Raw genomic sequence first — 20695 nt, forward strand, 5'->3', positions numbered from 1 at the left:
AAAAAAAAAAACCCAGAAAAGTTTTAGGAACCTTTAAGGAAAATGAAAAAGCTTCTTTGAATGTTTTGATCTCATACAAAGGGAAGTGAAGCCCATAAATGACTACTGCACTGTAGTTAAGCTTCTTTTTTCTGAATGAAATCAGCTGTTTTCTAAAGGAAACCTTGGTTGCTAACCATAGAGCCCAGTTTAAAGGAGGCTCAGTGACTGGAATCAATGCAGTGTGGACACGGGGGCGTCTGTGGAGAGATGTGGAGCTGTAAGCAGTTGCCACAATTAAAAAAAAATTGTACTCCATTTTTTAAAAAGACTATTTTCTAGTGCTCAGTGGAGTATTTTAACCTTAACTGATTATTAAAATATCAATATTTGTGTATTTTATTAATGTATGGCATTATTTTATGAAGTTCTGAGATTTTCAGCATCTCACACTAAGATTGTGAACATTCCCACCTCTATTTTTAGATCAACCTGATTTAATTTTCCATATCTTGTCTGTATATTACAGGTATGCACAGTACATAACTTTAATCATTATAAACGCCTTATTCCCAGTAAGATTTAAAGTCTGTGGTCTGACAGAAGAATCACAGCAATTTTCCTCTGTCCCTAAATAATAAATTAGCTGACTACTGCATAGCTACAAATCAGGTGTTACTGTTTTTGTGTTTGATACTTATAAGGTTGCCTTTGTTTAGAAAGTCTTTTTTATTTTTTTTTAGAAAGCTGTTTATCAAGGTTAATTTACACTTTCATTAATCACAGAAGACCCCCCTCCAAAAAAAAAATGAGTCGAGGGTTATTCTTGTAAATGTTATCAGACCAGGTATGCAGGTATGGGAAACGGCTGTTTCTAACCTCACCAGGGCTCATCACAGTGAGTGATGGCGTGTTCCCCCTCCAGGTTCTGCTCTGCTCAGCAACTGCCAAATGCTAATCTAATATCTGCTCTAGTGCCAGTGTGTGTTTCCTCTCCTTTAAGGACTTCTGTCTGTGAGAAGCACAAGGTCTAGTTGGAAATCAAGTGGAGGGAGGGAAGAAGGAAGGATAGAAAGGGGTGTAAAATATCTGTGGGCTAAAACATCTTTTGTTTGCTCAAATGCAATTTTTCTTTCATTCTTTTTTTCTTTAATCTATCTCTAGCCATATTTCAACTCAACCAAACAATACCTCACCCAAAAGATTTTCAGTTTCCTAGGATGCCCAAATAAGGTGACAGATATCAACTTGGTTTTCATCATGGAAAAAGCTTTTTCTTTCTTTGATAGAGATGAAGATAAGTTGAGTGGGAAGGGTGTATAAAGAGGGAGAGAGAAAGCTGCACCACTCAGGAATCTTTCTTCCTGCAGGTGGGGCCTCGGGGCTTGAACCTGGATCCTTGCACACTGTAGTGTGTGCACTCAGCCAGGTACACCACCACCTCGACGCCGCCCCCCTCCCCCTGAAAAGACATTTTCTCTCTCTCTTCCTTCTTTCTTAGAGATAGAGAAAACCCAAGTAAGTAGGAGGTGGTAGGGAAAGAGACACAGAGACACCTAAAGCCCTGCTTCACCACTTCACAAAGCTTTCCACCTGCAGGTGGGGGTTGGGGGCTTGAATCCGGGTCCTTGAGCACTGTAACATGTGCACTCAACCAGGTGTGCCACTACCTGGCCTCCAAATCATTCATATTTGTACACTTCATTTACAGATGATATACATAATGTAATTTTTGTACAACTGTCTAGGCTCCTTACGAGTTACGATAACTCCTCTCTAAAGTTACTGATGAACCACTTTCCTTTGTAGGAGGAACATTCCTACATAAAATGTCTCTATAAAATGTCTCTCTATAAAATGTCTCTAAAATTTCTATCACTAGATTATAAAAGTAAAATTTTGGGGCACTGAAGTAAAATTCTAATGATGTAAACTAACAATAAACTGCTAAAAATAAACACTACACCATGTTTCTGAGTCATGAGGACTCTCTAGAATAAATCAGACAAAAATAGCTACATTGAGGCATGGCTATCAGAAACTGAATGTATAATTAAGTTCAGAGGGATAACTCAAATAAAAAAATCAAGAATGTGTCTCGATGGGGATTTTCATCTAAAAATGGGATGCTATCTTTTTTATATTTCAGTTGGGAATATCATGAAAAAGAAGTAGAGATGATACTGGTTGACCCCTAGTGGAACAATTGTATAGCCTGGTGACTATTCTAGCACACATGGCATTCTAGGCTGATAGAACAAGAAAGCAACACAGTTTGGTCCAAGCTCCTAGAGAGGTAAAGAACAGGGAGAACAGGAAAGCTTCCAATGGAGGGGAGGGGACAGGGAACTCTGGTGGTGGGAACTGTGTGGAATTGGACCCCTGTGTTCTTACCATCTTGTTGATCATTATGAAATCACTAGTACAAAATTTAAAATAAGTTCACAGACTTCTTACCTTTTATTTCATGTTGACTTGCTTCCCTTCTTCTTTCGAGCTCTTTTCTGTCATAATTCAACCGTTTTAAGCACATGATTCCATACTGTAAACTTGTTCTGTTTTCATTAGTGAAGGAGGAAGAAGACACGTGACATTTAGTCAGCTTGAGGAGTATTTGTTAAAGCAGAGACAAACACTGTGTACTACTTTGTCGGGTGAGAGGGCACACTGGTTACATTGAAAAGTATGGGGAGACAGCATAATGGCTGTCCAAAGGACTCTCATGCCTGAGGCCCCAAAGTCCCAGTTTCAATCCCCAGCACCATCATCAGTCAGAGCTGGACAGGGTTCTGGAACCTCTCAATGTGTATCTTTCTCTGTGTGTCTCTTTCATTAAAAATAAGTAAATAAAAATATATTTTTAAAAGAGTAAATATTTAGTACTGGAGAGAAAATTATAATGTGTTTGTATTTACAACATACTACGCTCTAAAGGATAGAAAGCTTTTTTTTTTTTTTTTTTGCCTCTAGGGTTATCGCTGGGGTTCGGTGTCTGCACTATGAATCCACTGCTCCTGGAGGCCATTTTTTCCCTTTTGTTACCCTTGTTGTTTATCGTTGTTGTTGTTGTTATTATTATTGTTTCTACTGCTGTCATTGTTGTTGGACAGGACAGAGAGAAATGGAGAGAGGAAGGGAAGACAGATTGGGGGAGAGAAAGATAGACACCTGTTGACCTGCTTCACCACTTTTGAAGTAACTCCCCTGCTGGTGCGGAGCCTGGTTGGGATCCTTATGCTGGTCCTTGTGCTTTGCACCATATGCACTTAACTCACTGCACTACCTTGCCCCCCCATTTTTTTTTTTGCTCTCTTTCTCCCAGAGCCCTGTTCAGCTCTAGCTTAAGGCGGTACAGGGGACTGAACCTGGGACTTAAAAGCCTCAGGCAAGAGAATCTCTTTGCACAACCATTATGCTATCTACCACTGCCTGAAAACATTTTCAAAATAAGAACACTGCAGTCTTGAAAATAATCATGGGTCACATGTGTTTATATTTCATTGATATCCTTACAGTCTTTGCAGAGAAATACATATTCCACTTCCAATGAGTACACTCTTTTTACGTTAAGGAAAAGAGCCACAAAGCCAGTGCAGGCAGCTAAATAGGGTGCTAAGGTGAGTAGCCAACAGCCTCTAAGTGAGGAGGAGGCGCGGGAAAGAAGCATGTGAGCAGACATTGGGACAGTATGGAGAGGAGACTGGAGGGGACAGAAAACTGCTCCCAACAGTAGTACAGAGCAAAGAAAGGGTTCCTTCAAGAGAGGGGTGTCACTGACACAGAGAGGCCAACGCAAATTCAGACGCATGGTGGTGGGGAAGTGCAAGGTCTATAGGTAAAGATTCCCTCTGTAGGTGGGGATTGGGGGCGTGAATCCGGATCATTGTGTGAGTCCCTGCAATTTGATCTAAGTGCACTAAACTTGGTACACTACCACCTGGTACCCACTTTCACAAACTCAAAAGTGACCAGATCCATTTTTATTCATGGATCAATCACCGTGATAAACTATATAGTCAACAGTCACAGCCCCACTGACAGGTCCCACATGACCTGCAGAGGCTCCAGGTTCTAGAGCAAAACAGCGACCTGACAATGACAGAATTTCTCTCCCTCCTCACAGAGTCTCAACAGCGTGAAGCAAGAGGCTTCACTCAACTCGGGAATCCTCCCAGCTGGCTCACAGCTCACTCAATAACATCTTCTTCTCTCTCTCTCTCTTCAATTTTTAAATTATTTTTATTTAATCAATAGAGACAGCCAGAAATTGAGAGGGAAGGGGGAGATAGGGAGAAAGAAAGACGCCTGTAGCCCAGCTTCATCACACAAAAATTTCTTCTTGCAGGTGAGGACTGAGCTCAAACCCGGGTCCTGGTGCATTGTAACACGTGTGCCACCACCTGGCCCTTAGTAAAGTTTTCCTGAAAATTAATTTTGAGTAGTCAAGAGCACAAAAGGAGATGTAAAACCACAGTGTGTTGGAGCCTTCAACTCCCCACCTGCAGGGGAGACACTTCACAAGTGGTGAAGCAGGTCTGCAGGTCTCTCTCTCTCTCGTCTCCCTCTTCTCTCAGTTTCTCTCTGTCCTATACAAAAAATTGGAAAAAAAAAAAAAAAGGCTACAGGAGCAGTGGATTCAAAGTGCAGGCGCTGAGAGGCAAAAAAAAAAAAAAAAGTGCTCAAAAGTGTTCTTCAGGGAGTCGGGCTGTAGTGCAGCGGGTTAAGCGCAGGTGCTGCAAAGCACAAGGACCGGCATAAAGATCCCGGTTCGAACCCCGGCTCCCCACCTGCAGGGGAGTCGCTTCACAGGCGGTGAAGCAGGTCTGCAGGTGTCTATCTTTCTCTCCTCCTCTCTGTCTTCCCCTCCTCTCTCCATTTCTCTCTGTCCTATCCAACAACGACAACAACAATAATAACTACAACAATAAAACAACAAGGGCAACAAAAGGGAATAAATAAATAAAAAAATATTAAAAAAAATAAAATTAAATTAAATTAAAAAAAAGTGTTCTTCAAAAGGATGCCTTCTTGAAGCTTTTCCTGGCAGGTCCCTGAATCATATGACCTAACCACGTGCATTTGCGGAGATAAAGCTGACTTAGTTTTATAGATGGATTATAAGATAATGGCACTAATGGATGCAAGTCACAGACATGGAGTTTTATTAGTAAGTTGAGAAAAAAATTAAGCTGTTGAACACAAAAGCTGAATAAGGGCAAGAGACCAGCATACTTTATTGATGACTCTTTAGTCACTATCAGGCCACCCATCACCTGGACCCCTAGTTGGGGAGTCCTGGGATCTCCACACAGACTTGATGGGCCTAGACCTCTAAAAGATCCCTCTCTACACTGTCACTGGTCATCTCCATCAAGAACAACACAATGGACCCATTTGTGGGCCCCATAGGACCTTTCCCTCAATGTAGATCAACAATGATAGGGAGTGTTCCATTCTCCAAAGGGAGGTTGGACAACATACTCTACCTACTACCCAAGGAAGATGGTTCCTGAAATTAGTGCAGCCTGGAATGTTCCTAGCTGTGACCATAGACTATGAGCTCAGACCTACAGGTATGCAGAGGTTACATAGTCTCCTGTGCTTAATATGGGCCCCAGATCAAATCAATGGGCTTTACAGTTAACCATATTTAGATACTTTCCCTATATTTGGGAGCTACTCTCTTCCCTCATCCAACTTTCTAGCCCTTTTTCCAGCCATGACATCATCTCCCCAGACAATAACTTGGGTCCACCTGCATATTAGATGTCAGGCTCAGGCAAAAACTAGTAAAGTCATGGGCCCTTTGGAATATACCTAAAATAGACCTACTAGCTATTTCCAAAATGGAGACCCCAAATCTTCATCTGCAATATTCTTGGCTTTAGGCTCATGATTAGTGAACAATTTAGCTTTATATATTAATTCTTTTTCAGCCATCAGGTTCCAAATGCTAACATGATGCCAACCTGACTTCCCTGGGCAGACGATCCCACCAATGTGTCCTGGAGCCCCGTTTCCCCAGAGCCCTGCCCCACTAGGGAAAGAGAGAGAAAGGCTGGGAGTATGGCTTAACCTGTCAACACCAATGTTCAGCAGGGAAGCAATTCCAGAAGCCAGACCTTCCACCTTCCGTACCAAATAATGACCCTGGTTCCATGCTCCCAGAGGGATAAAGAATAGGAAAGCTATCAGGGGAAGGGATGGGATAAAGAGTTCTGGTGGTGGGAACTGTGTGGAATTGTGTCCCTCTTATCTTATGATCTTGTTAGTGTTTCCATTTTATAAATAAAAATAATAAGAAAAAGAATTAAGCTATGACACATGCACCAAACACTGTACTGTACTGTAGACAATAAGACAAAAATAAAAAAGAAAGAATTGGGAGTCGGGTGGTCATGCAGTAGGTTAAGTACACGTGGCACAAAAAGAAAGAATCCTTCTCTCTGAGTGAGCCTTTGTGCATGTGTACCTCCACAGACACAAATGCACAAAGCTCCCCACTAGATCGAAAAAACATAGATGTTTCAAGGAATGTACCTTCTTTTATTTTTATATTTTTATTGCCACCAGGGTTATTGTTCCGGCTTGAGGCCAGAACTAAGAATCCACCACTCTCAATGGCCATTCCACAACCCTCCACCCCCACCCCACACCCCACCCCCCTTTTTTTTAGAGAGGAGAGAAATTGAGAGGACAGGAAGAAATAGAGATACCTACAGGCCTGCTTTACCACCCATGAGGCTTCTCCTTGCAGGTGAAGAGTGGGGGCCTCTTATTTTGGTCCCCACATATGGCCATATATGTACTTAACCAGGTGTGCTACCACTCGGCCCCCAGAAATACATTTTCTATAGTTCCTCAATTTATTTCTGCTTTACTAGTACACACACAGACACACACAGACACACAGACACACACACACACACACAAAGAGAGACACACAGACACACACAGATACACACACACACACACACACACACACACACACACACACACACACACACACACCATTGCTTCAAGTTATCCTTTGGTACTAGAGCTACTCTCTGCCCTGATTCAGCTTTCTTGTCCTATTCACAACTCTGATATCATCCTCCCAGACAATAATCTCAGCCCACCTGCATGTTAGCTGTCAGGCTCAGGCAAAAATTTCTAAAGTTATGGGCCCCTGGGAACATACCTAAAATAGATTTCCTAGCTTCTTCCCACACAAAGACTACTAGTTTCATCTGCTCTATTCCTACCTTTGGGTTCCTGATTACTAAACAATTAGTTCTGCTTTATATTTTACTGCCCTTCAGCCACCAGGCTCCAGATGCTACCATGAAGCCATCCTAACTTCCCTGGCCAGACCATCTCACCAATGTATGCTGGAGCCCGACCTCTCCAGAGCCCTGCCCCACCAGGGAAAGACAGAAACAGGCTGGGGGTGTGGATCCACCTACAAACACCCATGTCCAGTGGAGAAGCAGTTACAGAAGCCAGAACTCCAACCTTTTGCTCTCCATCAAGAATTTGGGTCCATACTCCCAAAGGGATAAAGAATAGGGAAGCTTCCAATGGAGGGATGGGACAGGGAACTCTGGTGGTGGGAACTATGTGGAATTGTACCCTTGTTATCATGCAATCTTGTTAGTCATTATAAAATCACTAAAATAAAAAGTACCGATGGAAACTGTCCACCATCTTCAAGTGTACACGGAGATCCTTCTTGGTCAGGTGATCCAGCATCCTGGCATCTACCAAGCATTCCATGAAGTAACTTCTGTACTGAGGTAAGCCCAGGCTGGGCAGCCATTCGTTTCCGATCCACTCATGGTTCATGTCTCCGTATGCCAAGGTCTGGAGGAAAAGCGGACACTAGGATTGTTTTATAGCAGTCAAGTCTCTCAACCAAGAAGGTGAGGTGGTCATTGGGGGATGCTGCCTGCTGTGACCACCTGCAGCTCACTACCTGGATGCACAGAAACAAGGCAGAAATGACGTCCAGCCTCTACTTGCATTACCTGGATGCAATGTGGCAACTCTGAATGTGTGCATTAAGACTAGTGTCTATAGGGGCTGGGCAGTGGTGTGCCAGTTTGAGCAAACATAGCACAGTGCATAACGACCTGGGTTCAAGCCCCCAGCCCCTACCTGCAAGGGAAAGCTTCACAAACAGTGAAGTAGGGCTGCTGGTATCTCTCTGTCTCCTTCTCTACCTCTTCCTCCCCTCTTAATTTCTTTGTGTCTCTACCTAATAATAAATATAAACAACAATATTTTAAAAATCTGTGTTGTTATTCTTTTGTGAACTCATTAAAAGAAGGAAAGTCTCAGTAAACTCAAATCCCAGTGCAAGCTTCACCTAGGGATGTTTAATTGAAGGCACCTATAACCAACTGTGACCAAGGTGTCTAAGCTTTGAACAACATTGACTATAGTACATCTTTTTTTTCCCCAATTATGCAAAAAATTCTGAAAAAAGCAGGCAGCTCCCTTGCAAACACATCTTTGGTTTGCAGTCATGGAGACTATGTAGCTAGTAACATTCCAGCCTTGCGTGCCAGAGAGTCCTAGATTGATTCCCAGAGCTACAAGGACCAGGATCGTACTCTCACATCTCTGTGCTCTCCCTCTCTCTCCCTCTCTCTCTCTTATATTCTACCTCACATAAAATTAAAATCCATTTTTAAAGTAAATAAAATGCAGAGGCTTATTTCAATATGCTGTTTCAATAAATGGGAGTGGCTTGTGAGTTGTTGCAATGCTAAGATATTTTTCTCTCACCCTAATCTTTACACACTTTACATTATATTTTTAGAGCTGGTGATTCTGGGGAAAGATGATTCTGGCTCATCTACTTCACAGCACACATTACAGTGCACCTGGGGGGGGGGACCGGGTGGTGGCACACCTGGTTGAGCGCACATGTTACAGTGCACCTGGTAAAAGACATCATTTCTATGCAAAAGGACCTGAGTTGGAGTCCTCTGCTCCCACCTACAGGGTGAAGCTTCATGAGCAGAGGAGGTGTCTCTCTGTCATTCTTCCTCTGTCTCTCCCCTTTCCCTTTCAATTTCTCTCTAGCCTCTCAAATTAAATAAAGTTTAAAAAGGTCTTTAATAAACAAGCTATATACAATGAGCAAAGATCCAGGTCCCCACCTGCAGGGGCAAAGCTTCAGGAATGTTTAAGCAGGTCTGCAGGTGTCTCCCTGTCTCTCTCCTTCCCCTCTCAATTTCTCTCTGTCTGTATCCAATAAAAAGTAAATAAAAACATTTAAAAAAAGAACTGTTAAAAGAATATTCTTCTTAAGGAGAGATAAACTTAATCAGTCTGCCAATGTAATCACAAAATCATACCTCTGTGTGTGTGTGTATGTATGTATGTATATATATATAGATAGATAGATAGATAGATAGATAGAGAGAGAGAGAGAGAGAGAGAGAGAGAACAGAGAACATCAGAACAATTCAAAGTATAGCATGTTCTTTTTTGAAGAAAGAAAATTACTCTTTCAGAGGCTAGATCAAAATGATAATCATCTTCTTACAAAATTCAGCAATTAACAAAGCACGTTGACTATTAAACACTACACACTTAGACACGTTCTTCTGATCTTAAGCTTAAATACAACGGTTTCTTTATACAGACACATTTTGCTACAGGAAAGTTCATAGAGCATAGGAACTTCCTACCTGGGCCCAGCTTCCTTCCTCAGATTCTTTCTGTGTTAGCAGCAGGGAATGATTAATGAAAGCAGATAGATAGAGTTAATCTCAAATGGCTACAACAAACTGCATTAGCAACAGCAACGTTGTTACTGCAAACAGTAATTGTCATAGGGGTAGATAAAGACATCAGTCTTCGTTTAGAGTCACGGGGGTCAGTTCTGAGCTGATACCCCTCATGTGTACATGATCCTGAGAGCTAAGCTCTTCATAACACTGGTATCCCAGTGCTGGAACCACAGATTGTTTCTAATTTGGAGAGTGTGTCATGTTCCCACATAATGAGACATAATAAAATTTCTGAGTCTACATACAAACATATGTGTGCATGTAGTAGGTAGATGCACATGTAATGGTCAACCCTTACATAAAGTAAGATAGCAAAGTTTTTGAAAAAAAGTTAATTGTATCTTTCTTATTAGTAAGAATTTGTGATAATCAATTCATTTTCTGTAATAGTTAACTATAACAAAACCAAACAAAGTAAAACACAACCAAACTAAGCTAGAGTATCAATTGGTAACTACATGGACATTCTTATCCACAGTAAATAACTAGACAACCAATTTTTAAAATAGCAATGATATTTAACTTAAGTAAAAGTTTCTAAGAGTAAAATGCATGGTGTGTACTTAACCTTGTTGGTCTACATAAAACCATTACATCTGACATATATTTAAAAGGGGTAATTACAGTCCAGTTCACTGATTTTTAAAATATCAAATAAGCAGTATTTTTAATTCTTTTTCTTTTTGGAATTGAACTCTAACTGAGATGGTTACAGACAGAGATATCTGCAGCCCTGCTTCACCACGTGTGAAGCTTTCCCCCTGCAGGTGAGGACCGGGGGCTCGAACCTGGGTCCTTGTGCACTGTAACATGGGCACTCAACCAGATGCACCACCACCTGGCTCCCTGAAAATGACTATTCAGACAAGAATTGACAAGATAATTCACTTGAGAAGAAATCTGGTGTGGCAGGTGCTCCCCAGCTTTGAGTTTGGCACTTCAGTGCCGTGCTGACTCTCCCTCTCTATTCCCTTCCTTCCTTCCTTCCTTCCTTCCTTCCTTCCTTCCTTCCTTCCATCATCTATCTATCTATCTATCTATCTATCTATCTATCTATCTATCTATCTATCTATCTATCTATTCATCTACCACCTATTATCTATCTACCTATCTATCTACCATCTATTATCTATCATCTATCTATTCATCTACTATCTATCTATCATCTACAATATATCATCTACCTGAAAAAGTCAACCTGGGACAATGAAACCCCAGAGACAGTAAAAACTAAAACTAAAATAAAGAGTATTCAACTCAAACCAAGTGCCTGCTGCCCTCCCCTTGTCTTGAGTATGTACTATCCATCTTCTCCCTTTTTTTTATTTCTTCATTCTGTTTTTATCAATAAATTTCACCTTAATACACTGAAATAAAGAGCATTCCAGGGCAGGGGTAGATAGCATAATGGTTATGTAAAGAGACTCTCATGCCCGAGGCATGCAAGTCCCAGGTTTAATCCCCCATACTACTATAGAGTTGAGCAGGGCTCTAGTTACTGACTTCCACCTTGAGGCCCCACCTGGGCCCTGCAGATGCTGTCACCTGTGAGCTGAGCAGTGCTCCAGTCTCATGCTCTCATCCTCATCTTCTCTCATGACATAGTGAACACAAAATAGTTCTTTATAAAAAATGAATATTCCATCTTAACTTTTCTACTCTAAGGGTAACTGGGCTTGATATTACCTATGGTCATACTTCTCCCCCTCCAGAGCACTGCTCCACTCTGATTTATAGTGGTGCAGAGGATTGAACCTGGGCCCTTTGGTGCCTCAGTGATGAAAGCTCTTTTGCACAGTCATCATACTGTTCATACTCCCCAGCCCATAATTATGTCTTTAATGCAGTGACTTTTTACTAAAAAAAAGAAAAAAAAATTGCAGTATTGAAGAATGAAAACTTGGGCTGGAAAGACAGAATAATGGTTATACCAAAAGTCTGAAAAAAGAAACCAAGCTTTTGTGTGAACACAATGTGAATTCAGTGCTCTAAAAGACCCTGAAGCTGTGGACACAACATAATGGTTATGCAAAATGACTTTCATGCCTGGAACAGCACCAGCTGTCCCAGGTTCAGTCTCCAGCACCGATATAATCCAGAGCCGAGCAGGGTAAAGAATACATAAATCTTGTGGTGGCGCACCTAGTTGAGTGCACACATTACAGTGCACAAGGACCTGGGTTCAAGGCCCTGGTCCCCACCTGCAGGGGGAAAGCTTCACAAGTGCTGAAGCAGGGCTGCAAGTGTCTTTCTGTCTTTCCCTCTATATCTCCTCCTCCCCTTTCAATTTCTTCCTGTTTCTATCCAATAATAGACAAATAAAACTTTTAAAAAATCTTGATTTACAGTTTATTATAAACTCAGACACTAACTAGAGCTTGCTGGCCCAGCACCTGCTCACTTATAGATGCGCAACTGAAGCAAATGATAAGGCAACAAGTCCACTGCGAGCATACGGCAGGATGTAAACACGTCCGTCCCCTTCCTGAAGGCAGACCAGCTACAGAATCCTGCTTCCTGGTGTTCAGCAAAGCTACAACAGACTCACCATTTTTGCTGGAGCTGCCAGAGTTTCCATTTCTTCATGAGTCACCCAAACGTTGCCTGAAGGCTAGTGAGAAGGTCCAGAGGCAGCAGAGGGAAGAAGAAAGGCAGCACCAGAGTGAGTTAGCACCACACAGCATCGCAACAGCATCTCCTGACCACCACACCACGCACCAGACACACAGTCTTGCTGGTGGACTTCAGCTTCCTCTCTTTGAAGGAAACATGCCTAGGCCTGCCCCCCCACCCCTTGCTTTCAAGGGAAGAACTTACCTTGCTGAAACAGACTGAAGGGCAGACTCCCTCACCCACGCAGGAAGATTTAGTCTGGCCTTCACTGGACACATCGACCAGAAATATCTATCTCTGAAGGGGTCATAAACCCTGTGACACCCATAACCCTCCCCATGCCAGAAACTGCAATGAGCCCAAGACCCTATGAGAATGCCCCAGCTCAGCCACTCTGCCAGGGGAGTCACTAATCTCTCAATTTGTCTGAACAACTTTCCTTTGTTTATGCTCCTGACTCTACTTGCCTCACTCAGTGTCTCATATGTCTTTTTTTTCTGCATCACTTTTTTTTAAAAAATAGTAATTTAATAATGATTGAAAAGATAACAAAATTGTAAGACAACAGAGGTACAATTCCACACAGCTCCCACCACCAGAGTCCCCTGACCCAGCCCCTCCATTGGAAGCTTCCCTATTATTTACCCCTCTGGAAGTATGGACCAAAATTCTTTATGGGGTGCAGAAAGTGGGAGTTCTGGCTTCTGTAATTGCTTCTGCACTGGACATGGGTGTTGGCAGGTGGATCCACACCCCCAGCCTGTTTGTGTCTTTCCCTAGATGCTGCCACAACGAGTGTCTTGTATTTCTAAAATATGGTTCTCTAATATGGTATGGGATACCTCCCCACAGTATCCCACACACAGCGCCCTAACTTCACCACCCCACCCTGTAAGCAAAACAAAACTAACAAACCAACAAAAGCCTGTCAAGAGAGAAGCTCTTATGGGTGAAGTTCATATGGTGAAGCTCATATGGGATGAATCTTAAACGGCATGTGTGCTCTTATTAATCAAGGAAAAGGATGGCCAGCTTTGTATTTCAAAGGGATGTGACTAGAGGTTCCATTTTATAATGATTACAGAAACAAGATTTAACTTCATCTGCAGAGAAATATACACAATACCCACCCCAGAAAACAAACGGATATACACTTTGTTATATATTTCCAGTACTTCTTTCACATACACTGGAGGAAGAGACGATTGGCTGACAGTACAAGCTGAGAACAGTGTCATGACCAGTCTACAAAACATTGTAGAAACCAGCCTTTCCCAAGTGATTTCTTTCTCTTATAATTCAGTAAACAGGTTTTCTGGGGGCGCAGGAGGGGTGGGTGGTAGTGCACCTGGTTAAGCACACACTAAGAACAAGGACCCAGGTGCTCAAGGACCCGGTTTGAGCCCTGGCTCCCCACCTGTAGGGAGGATGCTTCACAAGTGGTGAAGCAGGTCTGCAGGTGTCTCTCTTTCTCTCTCTCACTGTCTATCTTTGTATCCTCTCTCAGTTTCTCTCTGTACTGTCCAATAGAAAAAAAAAAAAAAAGGTATCCAGGAGCAGTGGATTCATAGTGCAGGCCCCAGAGATAATCCTGGAGGCAAAAAAGAAGAAGAAGAAGAAGAAGAAGAAGAAGGAGAAGGAGAAGGAGAAGGAGAAGGAGAAGGAGAAGGAGAAGGAGAAGGAGAAGGAGAAGGAGAAGGAGAAGGAGAAGGAGAAGAAGAAGAAGAAGAAGAAGAAGAAAGAAGAGTTCTTATATTACTATAGAGAAAAATAAGTGCTCATTCTTTTTCATGCATATGTATTTTTCAGACTCATTAAATGCTGTAAGAAATTACAAGTCAAATTCTCCTAATCTTGGGAGTCAGGCGGTAGTGCAGTGGGTTAAGTGTAGGTGGTGCAAAGTGTAAGGATCCCGGTTCGAGTTCCTGGCTCCCCACCTGTAGGGGAGTTGCTTCACAAGCAGTGAAGCAGGTCTGCAGGTGTCTATCTTTCTCTCCCCCTCTCTGTCTTCCCCTCTTCTCTCCATTTCTCTCTGTCCTATTCAACAATGATGACATTAGTAACAACAACAAAATGATAAGGGCAACAAAAGAGAATAAATAAATATTTAAATTTTTTTAAAAAAATTCTTCTAATCTTAAAGCAATAATTTCTACCATTGCACCACTATGGAGAAGAACATGGTATAAAAGAAACTTTTCCTTCCAGGAGCACTGTGCTGCATGCTGAATAACATGCAGTCTCTTAACAATATCCACCCAGTAACAGGTCAGACATATTGATCATAAGCATGTCGCAAGAAACCACTTGCCACCAGTCCCACCACCTCACCAGGAAACCCTCATGAACACATTGGCTGCCCAAGGGTATCAGCCCTCTAGTGGAAATGGAATTGACATCCTATGTTTTGGTCTTAAAGAATTGGGAACAGCAAGCCTGACGCCTTCACACATCACCACCACGTTCTTCTTGCTACTCTGTAAGAAATTAAATAATTTGAAAAACAACTGACGAATAGGATTCAATAAAAGAGAAGTGTCAGCTGTAAGACAGTGAGGTGTAACTGAGCAACTAAAAGGTGCTGGAGTAGTAAATACTGATAGTTACAAAGAAATCAGGTGGGCAAAACAACAACGACAACAAAAACCCTCCAAATGATTGACACATACATGCAAACATATATATATATATATATATATATATATATATATATATATATATTTCATTTTGCAATCCAGAGTATATGCAAATTTTAAGTATCAGGTAAACATATGCACACCTGTCAAAATAGATCGATCCAGAACACAGGAGCCACTCACATGATTACAAACTCCTCCCCTCATTTTCCACTTCCTGGACTGAATGGAGGTCAGCCTGCACAGAAAGCTGACTGGATATATGTGAATCACTGAGCTAATGGGAGGAACTATAGCCGGGAGACTAGAGTTGTGAGTGAGTTGTTCCTCTTTGACCTGCAATTCGACCTGCGAGGAGCCCACCCTAAACCTCTGTAAAGTGATCTGTAACAAATGCCATGCAGGCTGCTCAGTCAGATATGTGTTCATATCACTAGTGAGCCTTACACAGTGAATCAGTTCTGATGTTCTCTCTCTCTTTCATCCTTCCTTCCTTCCTTCCTTCCTTCCTTCCTTCCTTCCTTCCTTCCTTCCTCCCTTTCTGCTTTCCTCTTTATTTCTTATTCCTCTTCTTCTTCTTTTTCTTCTTCTCTCTTTCTTCTCCTCCTCCTTTCCCTTCTCCTTTTCTCTCTCTCTTCTTTTTCTTCCTCTCTCTCTCTCTAACACCTGCTTAAGGGCTAGAACTTGCATTTGGGGGGTCAGGCAGTAGCACTGTGGTTAAGCACACATGGCGCAAAGCGCAAGGACTGGAGAAAGAATCCCAGTTCAAGCCCCCAGCTCCCACCTGCAGGGAGGTCGATTCACAGGCAGTGAAGCAGGTCTGCAGGTGTCTATCTTTCTCTCCCCTTCTCTGTCTTCCCCTCCTCTCTCCATTTCTCTCTGTCCTATCCAACAATAACGACATCAATAACAACAATATTAATAAACACAACAATGATAAAACAAAAAGGTAAAAAAATGGCCTCTAGGAGCAGTGGATTTGTGGTGCAGACACCAAGCCCCAATGATGACCCTGGAGGCCAAAAAAAAAAAAAAAAAAAAGAAGAAGAAGGAGAAGGAGAAGGAGAAGGAGGAGAAGAAGTTGCATTTGGTAAGTCATACATGGAACTCTGGGACTTGAGTCACTGAGTTGTGCACATGTCAGAGCATATGTAAAGTGGGTGCCTTTGAACAAGCAATGGAGTTGAGGATTCTTACGCCTTGAGTCAAAGGATAAGGAGACTTTAAAAGCAGATTGAGGGGCCAGGTGTTGGCACAACCAGTGAAGCTCACATAGCACTAAGTGTAAAGACCTGCCAAAGGACCCAGGTTGGAGCTTCCTTTCCCACTTGCGGGGGGTGGGGGTGGGGGGATGCTTAACGAGCTGTGAAGCAGGTCTGCAGGTCTCTCTCCCTCTCTCTCTCTCTCTTCTGTCTCCTTCTCCTCTCTCAATTTCTCTCTGTCCTATCTTATGAAATGGAAAAAATGGGGGGGTCAGGCAGTAGCACAACAGGTTAAGTGCACATGGTGTAAAGTGCAAGGACCCTTGTAAGGATCCCGGTTCGAGCCCCCGGCTCCCCACCTGCAGGGGGGTCACTTCACAGGCAGTGAAGCAGGTCTGCAAGTGTCTATCTTTCTCTCCCCCTCTCTGTCTTCCCCTCCTTTCTCCATTTCTCTGTCCTATCCAACAAGGATTACATCAATAACAATAATAAGAATAACCACAACAATGATAAAGCAACCAGGGCAACAAAAGGGGGAAAAATAGTCTCCAGGAGCAGTGGATCCATAGTGCAGGCACCGAGCCCCAGCAATAACAGCGGAGGGAAAAAAAAAAAAAGGTCACCAGGAGCAGTGAATGCACAGTGCTGGTACCAAGCCCCAGTGACTGGAGGAAAAAAAAAGCAGGTGGAAAATGCTTGAAATACAAGCATTAAACAACTTGGCTGTGGTCTTCTGGGAGCCCCTGAAAATTATCTGTGAATGGTCATTGGCCACCCACACTGTGGCTCCTAACATTTGAGCTTGCAGAAGGCTGACAGCTGGTCTATGTGCATCTGAAGCTGATAGCTGTTTGCAAGATTGCAGTCACCTGAAAACTCACTGTGTCACACTCAGGAGCCTCACCATTCCTGCAGATTCACACTCAGTGACTGCCCTGGGAGGCCTGCTCCACCCCTCTGTTAGTATTTAGATACAATGACATACTTTGTACTAGGAAGCAAGACGGATTAATTTTTTTTAAGACTTATTTATTTTCTCCTTCATAAAAAGAACTTAAAAAACAAAGACAGTAGTCAACAACTTGTTTGGCTTTATATCTTAACTCTTTTTTCAGCCACCAGGTTCCAGATGCTAACATGATACCAACTAGACTTCCCTGGACAGACAACCCCACCATGTGTCCTGGAGCCCTGCTTCCCCAGAACCCCACCCCACTAGGGAAAGAGAGAGGCAGGCTGGGATTATGGGTTGACCTGTCAACACAAATGTTCAGCAGGGAAGCAATTCCAGAAGCCAGACCTTCCACCTTTTGCACCCCATAATGACCGTGGGTCCATGCTCCCAGAGGGATAAAGAACAGGAAAGCTATCAGGGGAGGGAGTGGGATACGGACTTCTGGTGGTGGGAACTGTGTGGAGTTGTACCCCTCTTATTCTATGGTTTTGTCAGTTTCCTTTTTATTAATAAAAAAAAAGACAAGGACAGGGTGATGGAAAAGGACCTCATTTGGGGTGAGAATGCTTTCCAGACAACTAGCATGGGGAGATGAGACATTCTACCCATGCATGTTTCAACAACTGGCTGTATTTTTAGGTATTAGTATGGGTATTATTTTCCCAGAGCCCTGCTCAGCTCTGGCTGGTGATGCTGCAGGGGATTGAATTTGACACCTTAAGAGCCTCAGGTAGGAGAGTCTGTTTGCAAAACTATTATGCTATCTCTCCTGCCCAACACCTGCACTGTAAACCTCTACGAAAAAAAACATTCTCATGCTAAACAAAATAATAAATACATTCAGTTCTTCTTCTTGAACCCAATTACCTTGAATTTTCTTAATTTTGTAAGATTAGGGATTTTTAAATCCCTTTTTTGTGGATTAGTGGTTTATGGTATAGTTGTAGACACACGGGTGTAGTTTCTCATCTCCTTATTATAAGTGTGTCTGCAGAACACTCACAGTTTTGAATCCTTTCTTTCATTTGCATCAGCTCTTGGGATAGGAGTGTTGACTGAAACCAGCCATGGTGCCTCCCTCAGCTTGAGACACCGCAGATGAATTTGACTCAGAGTAACTATTTTAATAGCCTGCTCAGTTTGTATTTTAAGCTAAGTCTGATTTTTTTTTTAGCTAAGTATACATTTATCTAAAGTAAAAGCAAAGTCACACAAGAGAAATTATCATACTTTTCCCCTTAGGGTTTTGTTTTTGTTTGTTTTTTTAATTTAACGAAAGTATTTTTTGGCATTGCCTTTACTTATTTGATAGAGGCAGGCAGAAATCAAGAGGGGAGGAGGAGACAGAGAGACACCTACAGCCCTGCTTCACCACTTGTGAAGCTGTCCCCCTGCATGTGGGGACCAGGGATTCGAACCTGGGTCCTTGTGCATTGTAATGTGTGTGCTCAGCCAGGCGCATCATCCCCCAGCCCCCCTCCTGTGTTTTAAGGAAGAAGTGAGAATGAAGTTAGGCAAACATTCTGACCTTGTATATCTGGCTTTAGATTCAGTGCACTGCAAAGTACTGCCTGGGTGGCTACAGTAAAAAATAAGGGAGTCACCTAAAACTGCCTGAGAATGTGTGATGATTTATACTAAAATGAGGCTTGATTCTGAAAATGTCAATACAACAGCACTTATCTTGTAAAGACTACTAAGGTAAATTTCACTGTTTATTATATTGCACACGGAATGTATCTGGTGGTCAGAAAAGTCATGACATATTTTTTCTGCTTTTCTATCCCAAAAATGTGTCATGCCCTTTCCAACAGTGCATTAGAAAGAAAGCCAGTGAATATAAAACTCATCTTTTTTTTTTTCTCCCAGCAAAATACACAGTATTAACTAAAAGAGAATGATCTATTTTTTGGTGTTTCTCTCAATATTTAAATTTGCGATTCAGCATATCTGTTCCTTTTTAAAATTTTTATTTATAAAAAGTAAACACTGACAAAAACCATAGGATAAGAGGGGTACAACTCCATACAATTCCCACCACCAGAACTCAGTATCTCATCCCCTCCCCTGATAGCTTTCCTATTCTTTATCCCTCTGGGAGCATGGACCCACGGTCATTATGGGGTGCAAAAGGTAGAAGGTCTGGTTTCTGTAATTGCTTCCCCACTGAACATGGGCATTGGCACGTCGATCCATACTCCCAGCCTGCCTCTCTCTTTCCCTAGAGGGTGGGGCCCTGGGAAAGCGGGGCTCCAGGACACCTTGTGGGGTCCTCTGCCCAGAGAAGTCTAGTTGGCATCATGGTAGCATCTAGAACCTGGTGGCTGAAAAAAGAGTTAAGATATAAAGCCAAACAAATTGTTGATTAATCATGAACCTAAAGTCTGGAACAGTTCAGATGAAGAGTTGGTGGGGGTCTGTGTTTTATATAGGCCTATTTTAGTTATATTCCAAAGGGCCCATGACTAGTTTTTTGTTCCTGTGCCTGACATCTCCTAAAAGTTGGAGAGGCACACAATTCTTTTTTTTGTCCCCTTTTGTTGCTCTTGTTGATTTATTGTTGTAGTTACTATTGATGTCGTCGTTGTTGGATAAGACGGAGAGAAATGGAGAGAGAAGGGGAAGACAGAGGGGGGGAGAGAAAGATAAACACCTGCAGATCTGCTTCACCGACTGTGAAGCGACTTTCCTGCAGGTGGAAATCCGGAACTCGAACCTGGATCCTTACTCCAATCCTTGTGCTTCGTGCCATGTGCACTTAACCCACTGTGTTACCGCCTGACTCCCAGGCACACAATTCTGAATAGAGTAGGGACTAATCATTAAGAAGGAAATTGATTTTGGAAGGATTCTACTTAGAACTTGTAAAAGATCAACTATCAATGTATTCTCAAAATGATGAAAACTGCTTAAGTACTAGGGAGTTACTAAGCATGACATCTTCTGGAAGCATTAATACTTATCTCTTGTGACACTGGAAGAACAGAAAAGTGGGGATACGAAGAGCAACTCAGGAAAGTAGAGACTGGGAGTGTTGCTCTTGGGTGAAAAATGAAAGCTGCAGAGGAGAGGCCAGCTTAGAGTCTGGCTTGGTGTCTGCCTTCAAGTCTGATATAAACCATGGAACTCTCATAAAGAAGATTTAACAGAAGAGCCCTCCTGCACTGCTGAATGTGGGAATGGCAATGGGTTCAACCCCTGTGGACAGCAGTCTGGAGAACTCTCAGAAGGCTATAAGTGGACCTGCCCTGTAACCCTACAATTCCTCTCCTGGGGATATATCCTAAGGAACCCAACACACCCATCCAAAAAGATCTGTGTGTACCTATGTTCACAGTAGCACAATTTTAACAGCCAAAACCTGGAAGCAACCCAGGTGCCCAGCAATAGATGAGTGGCTGAGCAAATTGTGGCCTATATACACAGTGGAATACTGCTCAGCTGTTAAAAATGGTGAATTCACCTGCTTCATCTCATCTTGGATGGAGCTTGAAGGAATCCTGTGAAGTGAGATCAGCCAGAAAA

The 20695-nt window shown here is 42.5% G+C and overlaps 1 protein-coding gene across 1 annotated transcript in view; it reads right to left on the bottom strand.

Moving 5' to 3' along the window:
• LOC103108300 (liprin-alpha-2) overlaps positions 1–20695 on the bottom strand; it is a 430491-nt gene that overhangs the window by 23278 nt on the left and 386518 nt on the right. The window contains 4 exon segments of the mRNA XM_060191502.1: positions 2437–2534; positions 7649–7824; positions 9663–9692; positions 12313–12375. Coding sequence (XP_060047485.1) covers positions 2437–2534; positions 7649–7824; positions 9663–9692; positions 12313–12375 — 367 coding nt within the window.

This window comes from Erinaceus europaeus, chromosome 5, assembly GCF_950295315.1.
Source record: "Erinaceus europaeus chromosome 5, mEriEur2.1, whole genome shotgun sequence".
NCBI lineage: Eukaryota > Metazoa > Chordata > Mammalia > Eulipotyphla > Erinaceidae > Erinaceus > Erinaceus europaeus.